The following is a 20,568-nucleotide window of genomic DNA, read 5'->3' as shown; positions in this document are numbered from 1 at the left end:
AGGTTCTCTAGTTTATTTGCGTAGCGGTGTTTGTAGTATTCTCTGATGGTAGTTTGTATTTCTGTGGGATCGGTGGTGATATCCCCTTTATCATTTTTTATTGCATCTAATTGATTCTTCTCTCTTTTCTTCTTTATTAGTCTTGCTAGCGGTCTATCAATTTTGTTGATCCTTTCAAAAAACCAGCTCCTGGATTCATTAATTTTTTGAAGGATTTTTTGTGTCTCTATTTCCTTCAGTTCTGCTCTGATTTTAGTTATTTCTTGCCTTCTGCTAGCTTTTGAATGTGTTTGCTCTTGCTTTTCTAGTTCTTTTAATTGTGATGTTAGGTTGTCAATTTTGGATCTTTCCTGCTTTCTCCTGTGGGCATTTAGTGCTATAAATTTCCCTCTACACACTGCTTTGAATGTGTCCCAGAGATTCTGGTATGTTGTGTCTGTGTTCTCGTTGGTTTTGAAGAACATCTTTATTTCTGCCTTCATTTCGTTATGTACCCAGTAGTCATTCAGGAGCAGTAGTCATACAGTTTCCGTGTAGTTGAGCGGTTTTGAGTGAGTTTCTTAATCCTGAGTTCTAGTTTGATTGCACTGTGGTCTGAGAGACAGTTTGTTATAATTTCCGTTCTTTTACATTTGCTGAGGAGTGCTTTACTTCCAACTATGTGGTCAATTTTGGAATAGGTGTGGTGTGGTGCTAAAAAAAATGTATATTCTATTGATTTGGGGTGGAGAGTTCTGTAGATGTCTATTAGATCTGCTTGGTGCAGAGCTGAGTTCAATTCCTGGATATCCTTGTTAACTTTCTGTCTCGTTGATCTGTCTAATGTTGACAGTGGGGTATTAAAGTCTCCCATTATTATTGTGTGGGAGTCTAAGTCTCTTTGTAGGTCACTAAGGACTTGCTTTATGAATCTGGGTGTTCCTGTATTGGGTGCATGTATATTTAGGATAGTTAGCTCTTCTTGTTGAATTGATCCCTTTCCCATTATGTAATGGCCTTCTTTGTCTCTTTTGATCTTTGTTGGTTTAAAGTCTGTTTTATCAGAGACTAGGATTGCAACCCCTGCCTTCTTTTGTTTTCCATTGGCTTGGTAGATCTTCCTCCATCCTTTTATTTTGAGCCTATGTGTGTCTCTGCACGTGAGATGGGTTTCCTGAATACAGCACACTGATGGATCTTGACTCTTTATCCAATTTGCCAGTCTATGTCTTTTAATTGGAGCATTTAGTCCATTTACATTTAAGGTTAATATTGTTATGTGTGAATTTGATCCTGTCATTATGATGTTAGCTGGTTATTTTGCTCGTTAGTTGATGAAGTTTATTCCTAGCCTCGATGGTCTTTACAATTTGGCATGATTTTGCAGTGGCTGGTACCAGTTCTTCCTTTCCATGTTTAGTGCTTCCTTCAGGAGCTCTTTTAGGGCAGACCTGGTGGCGACAAAATCTCTCAGCATTTGCTTGTCTGTAAAGTATTTTATTTCTCCTTCACTTATGAAGCTTAGTTTGGCTGGATATGAAATTCTAGGATGAAAATTCTTTTCTTTAAGAATGTTGAATATTGGCCCCCACTCTCTTCTGGCTTGTAGAGTTTCTGCCGAGAGATCAGCTGTTAGTCTGATGGGCTTCCCTTTGTGGGTAACCCGACCTTTCTCTCTGGCTGCCCTTAACATTTTTTCCTTCATTACAACTTTGGTGAATCTGACAATTATGTGTCTTGGAGTTGCTCTTCTCGAGGAGTATCTTTGTGGTGTTCTCTGTATTTCCTGAATCTGAATGTTGGCCTGCCTTCCTAGATTGGGGAAGTTCTCCTGGATAATATCGTGCAGAGTGTTTTCCAACTTGGTTCCATTCTCCCCGTCACTTTCAGGTACACCAATCAGACGTAGATTTGGTCTTTTCACATAGTCTCATATTTCTTGGAGGCTTTGTTCGTTTCTTTTTATTCTTTTTTCTCTAAACTTCCCTTCTTGCTTCATTTCATTCATTTCATCTTCCATCACTGATACCCTTTCTTCCAGTTGATGGGATCGGCTCCTGAGGCTTGTGCATTCTTCACGTAGTTCTTGAGCCTTGGCTTTCAGCTCCATCAGCTCCTTTAAGCACTTCTCTGTATTGGGTATTCTAGTTATACATTCGTCTAAATTTTTTTCAAAGTTTTTAACTTCTTTGCCTTTGGTTTGAATTTCCTCCTGTAGCTCGGAGTAGTTTGATCGTCTGAAGCCTTCTTCTCTCAACTCGTCAAAGTCATTCTCCATCTAGCTTTGTTCCGTTGCTGGTGAGGAACTGCGTTCCTTTGGAGGAGGAGAGGCGCTCTGCTTTTTAGAGTTTCCAGTTTTTCTGCTCTGGTTTTTCCCCATCTTTGTGGTTTTATCTACTTTTGGTCTTTGATGATGGTGATGTACAGATGGATTTTTGGTGTGGATGTCCTTTCTGTTTGTTAGTTTTCCTTCTAACAGACAGGACCCTCAGCTGCAGGTCTGTTGGAGTTTGCTAGAGGTCCACTCCAGACCCTGTTTGCCTGTGTATCAGCAGCAGTGGCTGGAGAACAGCGGATTTTCGTGATCCACGAATGCTGCTGTCTGATCGTTCCTCTGGAAGTTTTGTCTCAGAGGAGTACCTGGCCGTGTGAGGTGTCAGTCCGCCCCTACTGGGGGGTGCCTCCCAGTTAGGCTGCTCAGGGGTCAGGGCTCAGGGACCCACTTGAGGAGGCAGTCTGCCTGTTCTCAGATCTGCAGCTGCGCGCTGGGAGAACCACTGCTCTCTTCAAAGCTGTCAGACAGGGACATTAAAGTCTGCAGAGGTTACTGCTGTCTTTTTGTTTGTCTGTGCCCTGCCCTCAGAGGTGGAGCCTACAGAGGCAGGCAGGCCTCCTTGAGCTGTGGTGGGCTCCACCCAGTTCCAGCTTCCAGGCTGCTTTGTTTACCTACTCAAGCCTGGGCAATGGCGGGCACCCCTCCCCCAGCCTCGCTGCCACCTTGCAGTTTGATCTCAGACTGCTGTGCTAGCAATCAGCGAGACTCCGTGGGCGTAGGACCTTCTGAGCCATGTGCAGGATATAATCTCCTGGTGCACCGTTTTTTAAGCCCGTTGGAAGAGCGCAGTATTAGTGTGGGAGTGACCCGATTTTCCAGGTGCCGTCTGTCACCCTTTTCTTTGACTAGGAAAGGGAACTCCCTGACCCCTTGTGCTTCCCGGGTGAGGCAATGCCTCGCCCTGCTTCGGCTCGTGTTCGGTGCGCTGCACCTGCTGTCCTGCGCCCACTGTTTGGCACTCTCTAGTGAGATGAACCCGGTACCTCAGCTGGAAATGCAGAAATCACCCGTCTTCTGCATCGCTCACGCTGGGAGCTGTAGACCGGAGCTGTTCCTATTCGACCATCTTGGCTGCCTCCTCCTTCCGCATTTTTAATATCTCCCACAGAGTTCATCAGACTTACAAACGGCCCCCATAATTCAATTATCTCTCACCAGGTCCCTCCCACAACACATGGGGATTATGGGAGTACAATTCAAGATGAGATTTGGGTGGGGACACAGAGCCAAACTATATCAGTGGGTATCATTTTGAATATTAAAAAAATTAAAGTTCTGTGGTAATTGAATGTAGTCATTTAAGATGTTCTCTGTCCTTGCTTTAGTTTTCCTTTTATTCATAAGCATAGGATCTGATGACGTATGCTTTACATGCTGAGAAAGTGTGATTTCTATAGACACTTGCCACATAATGGGGAGGGTTGGGGAAAATGGCATCACGTGGTACTACACAGTGCTACACAGCACTAACTGGACCATTTTGCTCCATGAGGTGGGTCCCGATAGACTCATTAGCAGTAGGAAGGGACAATCTCAAGAGGTTGTACTTTATAAAACTAAAATCACAAAGTCTTTCATACATCCCTTGCAATGGAATATAAGACCAGGTAGTGAATACCATAGGTGAACAAATATGTTTGTCACTGATTCCCTTCCTTTCAGGAATTAGTTTGAATACAGTCCATATTATTATAGCATGGCTCATCTACACCCAGATTCTCTGTTATGAGAAATGCCAAGAGAATCAAAATGTTTTGGTTTACATGAATTGAGAGAGAATTTTTTTTTCTTTCACTAGACACAGTGATAACTCTTGGCAAATTCGGGTAGCTTGAGTGAGTTGATAATTTTGTTTTTATATATTTTTTATATCAGATAGTACTCCCTTGACATTTGGCACCCCTTCTGCACTGTTCCTTCTTAAGCTTCTCTCTGAATAAGTGGTAGGGTTCAGAGTGGGCAAACTCTTAAGGAAGTGATCTTTTCAGTAGTTCTTTCCATGGGAGGTAAAATGGTAAGTAAATTTGAACCTTATTTATATCACACATAGGGCAGATAAATTAGCTAGAACTAAGTAAATTTAACTAGCCTCTTTCCCAGAAGAGGATTAGTGAGAATGAGTACATTGATTTGTCTTGAGCTCTTCTCCACTGGCAGCTGAAAGTGATTTGCAAGAATCTTTGCCTCTGGTCTATTTTCTATGTTTTGCCATAAAACATAGTATGATGCCCATAGACCTAGCTTCCTTGTGATAGGGCATTTTATTCTAAACTAAAGCATTTTAACTGAAGAGCTGGAGAAGCTATGTTGTATGACAACAAAATAAGTACAGTTGTCTCCCTTTATCCATGGGGGATATGTTCCAAGACCCACAGTGAATGCCTGAGAGTTTGCATAGTACCAAACCCTATATATGCAATGTTGTTTCTATACATATATATCTGTGATAAAGTTTAATGTAAGATTTAGGCACAGTCTGAGCTTAACAACAATAACTAATAATCAAATAGAACAATGATAACAATATACTGTCATAGGGGAGTACCAACTATCTGGGCCAGTGGCATGGCAGTAAAATAATTTACCAAGACAGTTAGAGAAAGGCAGATTCATTACAGAAGATATGAAAATATGTTGCAAGAAGGCAATGGGCAGCCTGCAAAAGAAAAGCCTACTGCCAGGGATCAAAGGCTTGCTGGAAATTTTATAGGATGGTTCTTAGGCTGACCGATAATGCCAAGGTAGCAGGGATCTAACTTGCATTCTTCTGTCAGCTGAGGGGTTTGATACATTAAAGTGTTTGGCGGTGAGCAGGAAGTTTGTGACTTATATACATTATCTGTGCTGGAGGGCCATATGTCCTGGGCCAGAAAGAAAATGAGACCTATAACTTATTTGGTTCCTCTTTTTAAAAATAGTTTCTGGACCATGAAGAAAGGAAGACATAGCTTATTTGCTTTATCTCTTTGCTTTCTTCTTGCCCTGCCAACCTGACTCTTTTTTTGTTTTTTCTAATTAGGACTTCACATATGCTATAAAAAAGTTTATACATATATATGTATATATATTCCCTCAAAGTATCTTCTTGTACTGTACTCACACTTCTTCTTATGAAGATGATGTGAGGTAATACAATGCCTCTGTAATGGGATGAAGTGAGGTGAATGATATAGGCATTGTGAAGTAGTGTTAGGCTACCATTAACCTTCAGAAAGAGGATCATCTGCTTCCAGTAATCCTGGATTAATGAGCCTTGATGATGTTGTTGGTTGGATGTCAGGAGGAGATGAAGTCAGTGACTAATGGGCACATAGCATATACAGTGTAGATACACTAGACAAGGGGATGATTCATGTTGTGGATGGGATGGAATGGGATGGCTGGAGAGTCTATCATGCTACTGAAAACAGCACACAATATAAAACTTATGAATTGCTTATTGCTGGAATTTACCATTTGACATTTTTGGACCATGGGTGATGTATTAGTATTTCTCACACTGCTAATAAAGACATACCCAAGACTGGATAATTTATAAAGAAAGGGGTTTAATTGACTCGCAGTTCCGCAGGGCTGGGGAGGCTTCAGGAAACTTACAATCATGGTGGAAGGGGAAGCAAACACATCCTCTTTCATATGGCAAGAGCAAGGAGAAGTGCAGAGCAAAGGGTAGAAAAAGCCCCTTATAGAACGATCGGATCTTGTGAGAACTCACTTACTCTCATGAGAACAGCAGATAACTGCCCCCATGATTCAATTACCTCCCACAGGGTCCCTCTCACGACACATGGGGATTATGGGAACTACAATTCTCGATGAGGTTTGGGTGGGGACACAGCAAAACTACATCAGGTGACTGTGGGTGACTAAAACCACAGAAAGCAAAACCACAGATGTGATACTGTGAAATATGTATTCGATCTTTGAACGCTTTTCTTGGCATACAACTCCTAAAATCCTTAGAATCCCCAAAGTGATGTCCCTTTGTATGTGAATGATTCATTATGGCTGGCAGCCCCTAATGAGCTTCAGGATGGGGGCTGGTCACCAGAAAGACCAAGGCATGATTAGAGGGTTAGGACTTCCAGCCCTGTCCTCCAACCCTCCAATCTCACGGGAAGGGAGGGGGGCCAAAGTTTAAGTTGATCACCAATGACGATTGATTTAATCAGTCATGTGTATGTAATGAAACTTCTATAAAAACCCAAAAGGACTGGGTTCAGAGAACTTCTAGATAGCTGAATATGTGGTGGTTCCTGGAGGGTGGTGTACCCTCAGAGGGTATGGAACTCTGCACCCCTTCTCCCATGCCTTGCCCTATGCACTTCCTCATCTACATCCTTTCTAATATCATTTACAATAAGCAGGAAATGTAAGTAAGTGGTTCCCTAAGTTCTGTGAACTACTCTAGCAAATTAATCCAATCCAAGGTGGGGGTTGTGAGAACCTTGAAGATAGTTGGTCAGAGGTTCTGAAGGCCCAGGCTTGTGACTGGTTTGGGGAGGGGGAAGCCTTGGGGACTGAGCTTTCAGCTGTGGGATCTGACACTATCTCCAGCTACACAACGTGGGAATGGAATTAGAGGACACCCAGCTGGTGTCTGCTGCCGAACTGATTGCTTGCTTGTTGGTGGGGATAAATCCCCCTCGCCCACCAACATTTGGTCAGAGATGTCTTCTGTGTTGGTGATTGTTGCTGTGGTGTGAGAGCAGAGGAAAAATATGTTGAGTGTGTTTTTTCACCCATGTCATGGATATGGGAGCATTACTGTATACTCTGTTCTAACTACTACTAGTTCATTAGTCCACAAAGCATGTTCTTGAAGTTTGACTCAGTTTGCTAGTGATGCTAGTCAGTCTGATAGGGTTTGGTTAGGATTATGATTATTGTACACAGCAATTCATTTGTAGGTATCACATTTTGGCAAATCCCATTCTCTTTTGCTTTGACTGATACAAAGGAGGAGAAGTAAGGATTCTTAATGTAGTAATTGCCTACCAGTAGTATAATCAATATTAATTCTAGTATAGTCTCAAGGTATGGTCCTAAAGGAATACTTTGTGAAAAAAAAGAAAGATCTAAAGCATGCACAAAAGTGTACATGATTTTTTTTAACGAAGGCAGAGTCTCACTATGTTGCCCAGGCTGGTCTTAAACTCCTGGGCTTCTCAAGTGATCCTCTGGCCTTAGCCTCCTGAGTAGTTGGGATTACATGCATGTGCCACTGGGCCCTCTTATACTTTCAATATTCTGTGTTTTTCTATTGTTGACTTAAAATGCATTTTTTTCTTTAATAGTGGATGAGATTCCTGGAAATCCTGTAAAAAGGTATGACTTACAGATTTTAAAATATTATATGTTACCTGAGGGAATATAAAGAAAAGAAACTAACATCTGTTGAGTGTTGTACTCTGGGGTAGACACTATTTTATGTGCTTGTCTCATCTCATATAGTTATCACAGCAGCTTTGAAAGGTTCTCTGTTATTATAACCTACTTTTTCCTAATTAGCTAACTGTGGTTCAGAGAGGTTGATTAATTGCCCCATGTCCCCATAGTTAACGCTGGCGCATGATTTGACTGGCAGCCTGCCTGGCTCCCAAATCCCTTCTCTTGCCCCTCTGCATAGATTGGCAGAGACCTGTACAGCACTGGAATCAAGACACAGGTCCAAACCAGATCAATTCAGAAAGTCAAATTTAGTTAACTCTCATTTATAGTTTTTCTTAGAAGTCTGGTTAGTCTGAGTTTGTTTTAATGTATTTGGCAATTTCAGTGGTAATCAGTATCTTGTTTTTACCATCAAATATTTTAGGGTAGATCTCACTTAGCTATGGCCACAGGACCATGGGTTTTACATAGACAAGACCAGTCATATCCTAGAGAGGAATTATTTTATTGTAAGTGAATGCTATTTAAGTTACATTTATTTATTATGTTAGTTATATTTAGCATCTAAATAGAGCCTATTTCTAATTGATTTCTCTACTTATTGACTCCTTAGTTTAGTTTTCCCTTTAGGCTACTACCCTGCCTAATTCCATGGGCTTTTTTTAAAGAGTCCTTTTTTCTTCTTCCATTACTTTTCTGTAATCTTTACTTTAGTTGTTAACTTTCTTCTCTGCTTTCTGTGGTGTTTCTTTTGTTTTATTTTTCCATTTCTGCCAGCTAAGTATTCCCCATTTTTATATAGACAGAATCAAAAGCACACACAACTTCAGGATTTTAAGGAATCTTAGTGACTAATCAACTCTAGTACTTCAACCTGTGTTTAACATTCTGGTGAAGTGGTTGTTCAGATGGAATATCTGAAACTCAAAGAGATTAAGATGACTTATTTGGATATAGGAAGTGGCAGAAATGAGATTTGAACTCATTTCAAAGCCCATTACTCTTCCTTCTTTATCATCCTGTTAGTAAGTGTTTTAATAATAGAAAGGGAAAGTGGGTCTAGTGAACACAGTGGATGAGCCTAGGAAGGGAATTAGCTGGGGAACCCAATGGAAGAGGAGAAGAATTAAATTAATAGGGTAAGGCCATGTTTGAAGAGAAATAACACTGGATTGGATAGGAATAAGGTTTTTAGAAAAGAGAAGTGAATATTGGGGTTTATGACAAGTTTTATAAAGATAAATTATAGTAATGAAGAATACAGGATGTTGGGAGTTATCTAGAAAGACATGTTTAAGTAGGTGGTTCAAGGGAGTCTTGAACAGGTTGCTGCTCTTTTGTTTGTTTAATTAGAGTGACTGACCCAACTTCGAAGTTTCTATTGAAAGATGTTAAAAGAATTTGAGCCACTGAGAAGAGTCTCTATAGCAGATTGAATTGTAGTATTATCTACTTCCACCCCAACTTATAGAGGGATGGCTCAGAGTCCCTCCACTACTAGAGGACTGAAGTTTCCTGAACTATATAGATTTGAGCCCCAGAGCACGTATCCTCTTACCTCTGCCTCTTTTCCCAATTCACCAATTGTCCTTCCCATTTCCGTGATTGTCTGGCAAATCAGTCATGGACCTTCAGTTTGGTAGTTGATAACATGCCTATGCCGGGGGAAGACGACTGAAATTCCATTTAGCTTGCTTTCTAGCAGCAGTAAAATTGAGAGCTCTGTCTTTTGGTCATTTGAGCTTACTCTTTTAGGAATTTGTGCTTTTATTGGCTGAAGATTTAAAGGTTGGAGACTGCCATAGAGCCCTGCAGAAGAGGGATCTGGAAGTGGGAGCCCATAGGAGGGGAGATATTTAGATAGTTCTCAGGGAAATAGAGATACAACTACCAGGACTCTGTTTTTCCAGGAGTCTCTCTCCTTTGGTGTCTGAGTGCCTATGGAGGTTTTTAAGAGCTTAGTACTTTATGTGGCCCTGAATTTGGCAAAGTCTATTTAGGGAAAATAATTAGATTTTATAATTAAGTTTTAGTATCTCCAGGAAGAGTATTTTTAATAACAATATATACATTTGTCCTTTGACATTCATACATTTAGCTTTCAAGTATTTTAGATGTGTCAGGGAAGATTCTGTACTATTTTAAGGAAAAGGGAAGCAATGGGGGCCTCCTTAAGAGGTTTCCAAGCAGAAGAACCAGGACTGCCATTTTCAAGTGACACAGATTGGTCTTTGAACCAGAGATAGATCATGGAGAAGGGACAGTGGATCTTTTTACTTTATTTTAAGTTATCAGGTTTCTTCCAGTTCAGGTAACAAAAGTTATGTCAGCCATTACTTGGATTTTAAGTTCTGCCTCCAGGACAAATAATTTGTGAAGCCCAATTATTCTTAGGCTTTACCAATATATTAGCTGTCATGATTTGTTATGGAACTAAGGGTGAGTCTTCATGGACTATTCCATAGCTTTGGAGAGGAGGAAGTAGAAATACGTAATTAAGATCTTTCCCACAACAGAGGCCAAATTTTAATTATGTTAAGAGACATTATTTTAAATACAGATAGCTGACCTTCCACAAGGTTTACTTTTTTTTTTGTTTTGTTTTGGGAGGGCACCCAGTTATGAACCTTCAAATTGCTTAAAGAAATGAACACACTCATTTTTGTTGCATATTTTTATTCTAAAGGCTTTTCAACAAACCATCTATTGACGACTCACGACCTATGTCAGCTAATGAAGACTTTGATTTTGATACTGAGGTAAAGAGGTCTCTTGCAAAATTAATTTTCTCATTCTGAATCTAATTTTCTGTAACATTTTCTCTTGAAATTTAGTAGTAATCTACTTATAATCGTATTATGTTGGTTATGGAAAGTTCATTAGAGAAAACCATTTTATAGAAACATGACTAAACATTTTCAAACATTTTTTACTTTGATAAATAACAAAGACTTGGCAAATATGTAGAGGGAGTGAGGGTGAAAAAAGAATGGGCTGGAAAATACATAGTGACAGGAAAATTATATTAGGCAAAGCTTTCTCATAATAGAGCAAGTTTGAAATTTGGTCAAGGTTGATTTGAATAAGTATTCTTACTGTGTGTGATTTTTAAATTATACCAAGATGGCTTTTATAATACTTATGCCTAAATAAGTCTTTAATGGATCTAATTATTTATTATAGTAATCATGGAATCTCCTTGATGCCTTTTGGTTCAAAAACTGTACAGCAGATAGCATATACTTTTCTTTCTTAGACACATTATTTTAGTATGATATATATAGTTTTTAGGTGTGAGATTTTTTTCCTATTTCTATCCTTGGTTATGTAACTAGACTAAAATAATATTAGAAATTGTGAAAATTTAGCTGGATATGGTGGTGCATGCCTGCAGTCCAAGCTATTCAGGAGGCCGAGGTGGCAGAATTGCTTGAACCCAGGAGTCTGAGACCAGCCTGGGCAACATAGCAAGAACCTGCCTCTGATTTTTAAAAAAATTGTGGAAATTCAGAAATTTACATTTCGTTTCTCAAAATCTTTATTACAATGAGATTCCACTGTGTTTTCTATGTCATTTCATTAAGACTACATTTAAAACTCTTCACCTAATTGAAGAATAGTTGCTTTGTCCAAAATAACAACCAGTTCTAGAAGCAAAGACTCTTAATAACCATATGGTGGGACTTAATTTCAGAATTATTTGTATTGTAGTTCTTAAAAATATCCAAACTAAATCCTTACATCACATGCTAAAATTTCAAATTTCAGAAGTTTTTGTATTTATTTAGTAATCATTTCAAAACTCCTTTATTACTATGAGCTACTGGAGGTTAGGGAATTTTTTTTTGTAGCCTGGAGTACTATGAATGAACAGACAAATGCATTTCTATATAATGGAATGTTAGCAATAATATAATATGCCTAATATATCTAATACATAAATCCATTCATTTATAAGATATAGCCTAAATTTATATTCCCTTTTAATATTTAGGATGTATAAATTCAGATGAGTTATATTGAAAAAGTGTGTCATAAATAAGAAAATGAATTAGAAATAGATCATCAATAGGAAAGAGGGTTAAAGTGTTAATATCTTTTCTAGTGTCTTCCAACTATAAGCATAAATTAATATTTTAGATTTAAAATATTTAAACTTTTAAAAGCCCCAACCCATGTTCTGCTAAATATATGTTTTCAACCCATATATTACTGCTTAGAATTCTGATTAGTATTTTTCCTCCAAGTAGAAAGTTAATGGAATATTTCTTTTTCCATTTTTCTCTCTCTGAGGTAGTAATGTTCCAGCTTTTAGGTAGTGGTATATGACCATATTTAACTAATTGAATGTCTCGTTTTACAGTATACAATTCAATTCTATATCACAGAAATGTTTACCAAAAGCTAGTTATAAATACTACTCAGTATTATTGGAAATATACTATGAACCAAAGTCTCTACATCTATATTTCTCCATGTACCTTACTGTATGTGATGTTTTTCTCCTTTTCCTTGGCTTTGGCTTTATTCCTTGGCTTTCTTTCAAGCTCAAACTTGATTGACTGGTCAAGTTATGTCTTTTTGTTTGTTTGTTTCTTTCTTTCTCCCTCCTTCCCAATCTTTTAAAAATGATTTATCCCAACCTATGTTTTTCCTCCTAGAACACATTCTCTACAACATCTCTTCTTTCAATCCATGTGTCTTTACTGCCAGCATACTTAGTGTAGCTTTCTACGTAGTAGCTATGTGAGACTTTTATTCATCTATCATTGCCCTACAAGATTTATTCTTTTTTTCTCTGTTTCTTGGAAGGAGCTGAATTTATACAATGATTTGTCCTTAGCTTTTTGAGAAACAGAATAGAAATAACTTATGCTAAAGAATTAGAAAGCAACCCACAACAGCAGCTTAACGAATATGGAGCTGAAGAGGGGGATGAAGGGAAAGAATTTATTAAAGAGAGGCAAGATAAATGTAAAGATTGAGTAACAGAGTCAAGTTGTCAGATTATTGTAAAAACACATCAGAAACTGTGGGATTTAATGAGCGCAGGAACTCTTTACATTATAAAATATGATAGAACTTATTTTAAATGCAAATTAAGAAAAGAAAGACAGGTAATAAAAAAAATTGCTGAGATTCCTCTGAATGTCTTATAGCTGATTTTTATGAAGAACCGAAATAAAATATAAGGGTGACTATAGTTAACATTAATCTACTATACATTTGAAAGAAAAGATAACTAAGGTGATGGGTACCCCAATTACCCTGATTTGATTATGTGAATGTATCAAATTATCACATTTACTTCAAAAAATGCACATCTATTATGTATCAGTTTTTAAAAAGGAAATTTATATCCTCACATCTTTGAATTTAGCAAAGTTATGTCATATATTTGATCTAGTAAAACCTTGTTTATAAATAATGCACAGTGAAATCTGTTTTAGGCCTTATCAGATTTACTATGAATTCTTAATTTTTGACTCTTGCTTCTTGTTTAAGTTTTCTAACTTAGTGTTTGGCATATCCATGACTTAACTAATTTATCTTACTCTTTCATATAATCTTGAGAGCCGTTTTAGATGTTTCTGAGAATAAAGAAAATAAATAAATACATTATATTTAATCTTTTCATTAGTTAAAATTTCTGGTTTATAAAGGAGGTTCTTAATTTATCCATTCGGTGAGAAAATAAATTTCAAGGTAAAATCCTCTTAAATAAATTCAGGGAAGAAGATGGAGGAATAGAAATCCCACTGTTCCCCACCACCACAAGGACACCAAGTTAACAACTATCTACACAGGAAAAAACAACTTCATAAGAACCAAAAGTAAGGCGAACACTCACAGTACCTAGTTTTAACTTAATGTCACTGAAAGAGGCACTGAAGAGATTTTTTAAAGTCCTGAATGGCTGACATCACCCCTCCCCCATCCCTAGCAGCCTGACGTAGTGTGGAGAGTGTCTCTGAGTGCTGGGGGAGGGAGAACACAGCAAGTGTGAGGCTATGAACTCAGTGCTGTTCTGTTAGAGCAAAAAGGAAAATTAGACCAAACTCAGCTGATGTCCACCCATGGAGGGAGCATTTAAACCAGCCCTAGCCAGAGAAAAATCACCAGTCCCAGTGGTCTGAATTTAAGTGCCTGTAAACCTTGCCACTGAGGGCTACAGCACCCTGTGTCTCCAAGTAATGTCAAAAGACAGTCTAGGCCATAAGGACTGCAACTCACAGATGAGTCCTAGTGCTGAGCTAGGCCAAGAGACAACAAGCTGGGTGGGGAAGATATGCCATATTGAGATACCAGCTGGGGTAGCCAAGGGAATGTTGGCATCAACCCTCCCCTAACCTCAGGCTGCACAGCTCACAGCTCCGATAAAGGCCCCTTCCTTCTGCCTGAGGAGAGGAGAAGACAGAGCGGGGAGCACTTTGTTTTACATCTAAGATACTAGCTGAGCCACAGCAGCAAGATAGGGCACTGGTCAGAGTTGGGAGCCCCCATTCTAGGCCCTGGCTCTCTGATGACATTTCTAGACACACCCTGGGCCAGAAGGGAACCCGCTGCCTTGAAGGAAAGGACCCAGTCCTGGACTGGCAGTATTCCTCACCTGTTGACTAAAGGGCCCTTAGGCCCTTAATAAACAACGGTGACACCCAGGTACTACATCGAAGGCCTTGGGTGAGCCTCTGTGACTTGCTGGCCTGAGGTGAGACTCAGCATATAACCAGCTGTGGTGGCTATAGGGCAAAATATTTTCTGCTTAAGAAAAGCAGAAGGAAAAATAAAGGGGACTTTGTCTTGCACCTTAGGCACCAGCACGGCCATGGGGGTGGGGAGTAGAGCACCAAGTGGGCTCTCAAAGGTCCCTGATTCTAAGACTTGACTCTTGGATGGCATTTTTGGACATGCTCTGGTCCAGAGGGGAGCCCACAGCCTTGAAGGGTGAGTCCCAGGCCAGGCAGCATTTATGACAAGCTGACTTGAGAGACCTTGGGCCTTAAGAGAACATAGACAGTAGTCTAGCAATACTTCTCATGGCCTGAGGTGATGGTGGCTTCTGGGGGGAGGCTCCCCCCAACTCTTTCGATGCCTTGGGACATGGGCCATGGGTTTTCAAGAAACAGTGACCAGTGAGGAAGCACCTGTTCCTGCAGCACCTGCTGCTGTCCTGGCCACTCAGTAGTCACTACTCATGAGCCTCACACAGCAGCTGTCAGAGATGTGGCAATTAGACAGATCTGCCCATATCCCTAATAAACCACTAATGTTCATCTTTATTAGAGCCAGTCTTATAAAAACAGAGTTTCATCTTTTTCAAGAAATATAGGCTGGACGTGGTGGCTTAAGCCTGTCATCCTGGCACTTTTGTAGGCCAAGGAAGGTGGATCACCTGAGGTCAAGAGTTTGAGACCAGCCTGGCCAACATGGTGAAACCGCGTCTCTACTAAAAATAAAAAAATTAGCCAGGTGTGGTGATACATGCCTGTAGTCTCAGCTACTTGGGAGGCTGAGGTATAAGAATCACTTGAATCTGGGAGGTGGAGATTGCAGTGAGCTGAGATCACATCACTGCAATCCAGTCTGGGCAACAGAGTGAGACTCCATCTCAAAAAAAAAAAAAAAAAAGGAAAGAAAGAAAGAAATTTTTTTTCAAAGGGATAATAACAGAGAACTTCTTAAACCTGGAGAAAGATATTAATATCCAAGTACAAGAAGGTCATAGAACATCAAGCAGATTTAACCCAAAGAAGACTACCTCAGAGCATTTGTTAATCAAACTGCCAAAGGTCAAGGATAAAGAAAGGATTCTAAAAGCAGGACGAGAAAAGAAACAACAGACAATGGAGCTGCAATGCATCTGGAATCTGATTTTTCAGTGGAATCCTCCTTACAGGCCATGAGAGAGTGGCATGACATATTTAAAGTGCAAAAATCCTCAATGGAATGTTTTCAAAGTGAATTCAACAATATATTAGAAAGATCATTTATCACAACCAAGTGGGATTCATCCCTGAGATGCAAGGATGGTTCAACATATGCAAATCAATCAGCATGATACATCATATCAACAGAATGAAGGATAAAAAGCATATGATAATTTTAATTGATGCCAAAAAAGCATTTGATAACATTCAACATCCCTTCATGATAAAAACCCTCAACTGGATATGGAAGGAGCATACCTCAACAATAAAAGCCATGTATGACAGACCCACAGCTAGTATTGTACCGAATGGGGAACCCAAATTTGGGTTTCCTTTAAGATGTGGAACCGACAAGAATGCTCACTGTCATCACTGTTATTCAAAATAGTACTGGAAGTTCTAGCCAGCACAATCAGACAAGAGAAAGATATAAGGGACTTCCAACTGGAAAGGAGAAAGTCAAATTATCCTTGTTTATAGATGATATGATCTTATATGTGACAAAACCTAAAGACTCCACAAGTAAACTATTAGAACTGATACATGAATTCAGTAAAGTTGCAAGATACAAGATTAATGCACAAAAATTGGTAGCATTTCTAGATGCCAACAGTGAACAATATGAAAAAGAAATAAGAAAGTAATCTTATTTACAACAGCTACATGTAAAATTAAATACCTAGGAACTAACTTAACCCAAGAAGTGAAATATCTCTACAATGAAAACCATAAAACATTGGTAAAGAAATGGAATAGAACACCAAAAAATGGAAAATATTCTATGTTCATGAATTGGAAGAATCAATATTGTTAAAAGTTTCATACTACCTCAAAGAATCTACAGATTCAATGCAATTCTCATCAAAATATCAATTACATTCCTCATGGAAATAGAAAAAACTGTCCTAAAATTTATATGGGACCACAAAAGACCCAGAGTAGACAAAGCTATCCTATGCAAAAATAAGAAATCTGGAGAAATCACATTACCTGACTTTAAATTATACTACAAAGCTGTAGTAATCAAAACATCATGGTACTGTCATAAAAGCAGACACATGGTATTGTCATAAAAGCAGACAAATGCAACAGAATAGAGAACCCAGAAACAAAGCCACATACCTATAGTGAACATATACTTGAAAAAGGCACTAAGAACATACACTGGGGGAAAAGACAGTCTCTTCAATAAATGGTGCTGGGAAAACTGGGTATCTGTATGCAGAAGAATGAAACTAGACCACTATGTTTTTTTTTGTTTGTTTTGTTTTTTGTTTTGTTTTGTTTGTTTGTTTGTTTTTGAGATGGAGTCTGAATCTGTCACCCAGGCTGGAGTGCAGTGGCACGATCTTGGCTCACTGCAACTCTGCCTCCCGGGTTCAAGTGATTCTCTTGCCTCAGCCTCCCAAGTAGCTGGGATTACAGGCACCCACCACTATGCCTGGCTAATTTTTCTATTTTTAGTAGAGAAGGGGTTTCACCATGTTGGCCAGGCTGGTCTCAAACTCCTGACCTCAGGTAATCCGCCCACCTCAGCCTCCCAAAGTGCTGGGATTATAGGCGGGAGCCACCGCATCTCGCCTAGACCCCTATCTCTCACCATATACAAAAGCCAAATAAAAATGGATTAAAGACTTAAATCTAAGACTTCAAACTATGAAACTGGTATAAGAAAACTTTGGGGAAATCTCTAGGACAATAGTCTAAGTAAAAATTTCTTGAGCAATACCCCACAAGCACAGGCAACAAAAGCAAAAATGGACAAATGAGATCACATCAAGTTAAACAACTTCTGCACAGCAAAGGACACAGTCAACAAAATGAAGAGACAATCCACAGAATGGGAGAAAATGTTTGCAAAGTACCCATCTGACAAGGGATTAGTAACCAGAATATGTAAGAAGCTCAAACAACTCTATAGAAAAAATATCTAATACTCCAATCAAAAAATGGGCAAAAGATTTGAACAGACATTTCTCAAAGGAAGACACACAAATGGAAAACAGGCATATTAAAAGGTACTCAACATCATTGATCATCAGAGAAATGCAAATCAAAACTACAATGAGATATTATCTCGCCTCAGCTCAAATGGCTTATATCCTAAAGACAGGCAACAACAAATGCTGGTGAGGATGTGAAGAAAAGGGAACCCTTGTGCACTATGGATGGGAATGTAAATTAGTACAACCACTGTGGAGAACAGTTCAGATATGCCTCAAAAAACTAAAAATTGAGCTACAATATGATCCAGCAATCCCACTGCTGTGTATATATCCAAAAGAAAGGGAATCAATATATCAAAGAAATAACTACACTCCTATGTTTGTTGCAGCACCATTTACAATAGCTGAGATTTGGAAGCAACCTAAGGTTCCATCAACAGATGAATGGATAAAGAAAATATGGTACAGATATACAATGGAGTACTATTTAGCCATAAAAAGAATGAGATCCAATCATTTGCAACATCGTGGATGGAACTGGAGATCGTTAAGTCGAATAAGCCTGACACAGAATGACAAACATTGCATGTTTTCATTTGTTTCTGGGTTCTAAAAATCAAAACAATTGAACTTGTGTGCATAGAGTAGAAGGATGGTTACCAGAGGCTGGGAAGGGTAGTGGGGTTTGGCAGGAGTTGGGGATGGTTAATGGGTACAAAAAATAGAAAGGATGAATATGACCTACTATTGTTAGCATAATAAGGTGAGTATAGTCAATAATAATTGTATATTTTTAAATAACTTAAGGAATGTAATTGGATTGCCTATAACTCACAGGATAAATGCTTGAGGGGATGGTTACTCCATTCTCCATGATGTGCTTATTTCACATTGCATGCCTATATCAAAACATCTCATGTATCTTATAAATATGTATTGATATTGCATAATGTACCTATTATGTACCCACAAAAATAAATAAAAATATTAAAGTAAATGAGATAAATTCAGAAATTATTTCTGAAGGTATTCTGATTTCTAATAATATTGGTATATAATCGACACACATGCACACATCAAAATGCAATCAAAATTTATGATTTTCTAAAATAAACTACCTGTTATCATAGGATTATAAGAAAGTTAAGATTTCCAAGAAAGTATGAACAGTTATCTCTAGAAGATGATTTTCTAATTTTAAAAATATCTCTGGCAATAAAGACATTTTATGTTATTGTCAGGAAGCTTTATTAACTTTAGTATTCATAGTTGTTAAACCTTATACATAAATTCTTGCATCTCTAAAACTCAGGAATTCTGCTGACTTGATTTTTGTGTGTGGAGAATGGGGTCTTACTATATTGCCCAGGGAGGTCTCAAACACCTGGACTCAAGCTATCCTCTTGCCTCTGCCTCCATAAGTGTTGGGATTACAGGAGTGAGCCACCGTGCCTGGCCTGACTTGATTTTTTAGTCCCCATTTTCTCTCCTCATGTGAATATGGGGTCCTGCTTGAGCAGCATCTTGAGTTGATGTTTTAGAATTACATCTTTTCATTCAATTTAAAATGCATATTACCATAATATTTCAGAAATAAATATTTGTGTATATTAGTAAAAGTATATTTTATATCCTTGAAACAAATGTTGAAATATATAATAGAAATTTTGAATCTCAAGATTTTTTCTCCTCTTGTTTTCATTTTCAAAATTTCAGAAAAGTGTATAGTTTTGCATGATTTAATTCTGAGTTTAGTATAATTTAAAAATATTCCTCTTCTTCACATTATGTGCTTTTCCTGAGTAAGGTCATCCACTCTTGCTTTCTGGGTGCCTCAAATTTGTTATGTCCCACACTGAAGACATTGTCCTTGACCCTTTCCTGATGTTTTGTAATCTACTCTGTCATCTGGTTTCATCATCCTAGGAAATAACACCTAGTAAGTAGCACTGAAACAATGAAGCAGGAAAATTTCTACCTTTCAGCCCTTTCTCAAATCATCAGTTCAGTCCCTTGCAAATTCTATATTTTCTACCTGGTAAGCATTTTTTATATCTCATTATCATAATTCACTCTCTGACTCATAATTTTGAAATACTCTTAATCTTCCCCACACCATGTTCATCTCTATCTTTTTGTTGCTGCCAAGGTGACTTTCATAAAATATATTTATAATGATATATAACTCATCTGCTTTTGAATTGTTCCCCATTGCATGATGGGGTAAGTTCACACTCTAGTGTGGCCCATATCTTGTGGTTTGGCCTGATTCTCCCATTTTATCTCTCCATTCCATTCCCTCTGACTATGTTCCACTTTTACTGCATTATTTTGGTACCCTTCATTTGCCCTGTCATTTCGTGCATGCTTCTTTTGAGCATGCTTCTCTGTCTAGAAACCCTTCCTACCCTCACTGTGTACTTGGTCTATGTTTCAAAATATGGCTCTATCTTTGCAGCATTTCCTGAGCTTCCCAAGTAGAACTGATTGTTCTCTTCCTTGTGCCTGTACTTACTTTATTCACTTTAGTTGTAGAACTCATGGATTACACTTTTCTGTTTTTATTACCTTTTATATATCTCTACCCTCACTGAAATATAAGGCAGGATCTGACTTTTATTTATATTTTTAGCTTCTCCCCAAATACTGCTTATGATTTGATAAACAGCACATTTTTTTTGTCTTACTGACAGAGTGGGTGAGTGAGTAAATACAATGTTTTCTGAAGTTGCTGTTCTTTTCTTTTTAATAGGAGAAAGCAACAGAGCCAGCAAATGGAAAACGACAAAATGGTATGGGTATTATTGAGAGTGCTCCACAAGAGCACACAAATAATGAAAACATTTAATTTTGATTCAAAAATATTCGAGGTGGTAAGTTAGTGAATATCTCTGAAAAACAGTGTATAGTAAGTATTTTCAATAGAAAAACCACCGAACTATATAGATCCAAACATAATATTCATTTCTTTTCCACAATTTTTTTCTTT

General features: G+C 38.4%; 1 protein-coding gene across 1 annotated transcript in view; it reads left to right on the top strand.

The window, feature by feature from the left end:
* LOC129137333 (coiled-coil domain-containing protein 144A) overlaps positions 1-20,568 on the top strand; it is a 99,891-nt gene that overhangs the window by 30,402 nt on the left and 48,921 nt on the right. The window contains exons 7-9 of the mRNA XM_009430727.5: positions 7,612-7,642; positions 10,392-10,464; positions 20,332-20,371. Of these exons, the coding sequence (XP_009429002.4) occupies positions 7,612-7,642; positions 10,392-10,464; positions 20,332-20,371 (144 nt within the window). The remainder of the gene's footprint in view (positions 1-7,611; positions 7,643-10,391; positions 10,465-20,331; positions 20,372-20,568) is intronic.

This window comes from Pan troglodytes, chromosome 18, assembly GCF_028858775.2.
Source record: "Pan troglodytes isolate AG18354 chromosome 18, NHGRI_mPanTro3-v2.0_pri, whole genome shotgun sequence".
In the NCBI taxonomy this organism is placed as follows: Eukaryota; Metazoa; Chordata; class Mammalia; order Primates; family Hominidae; genus Pan; species Pan troglodytes.
The sequence above is the reverse complement of the archived record's forward strand: the minus strand, read 5'-3'. Positions and strand labels throughout refer to the sequence as shown.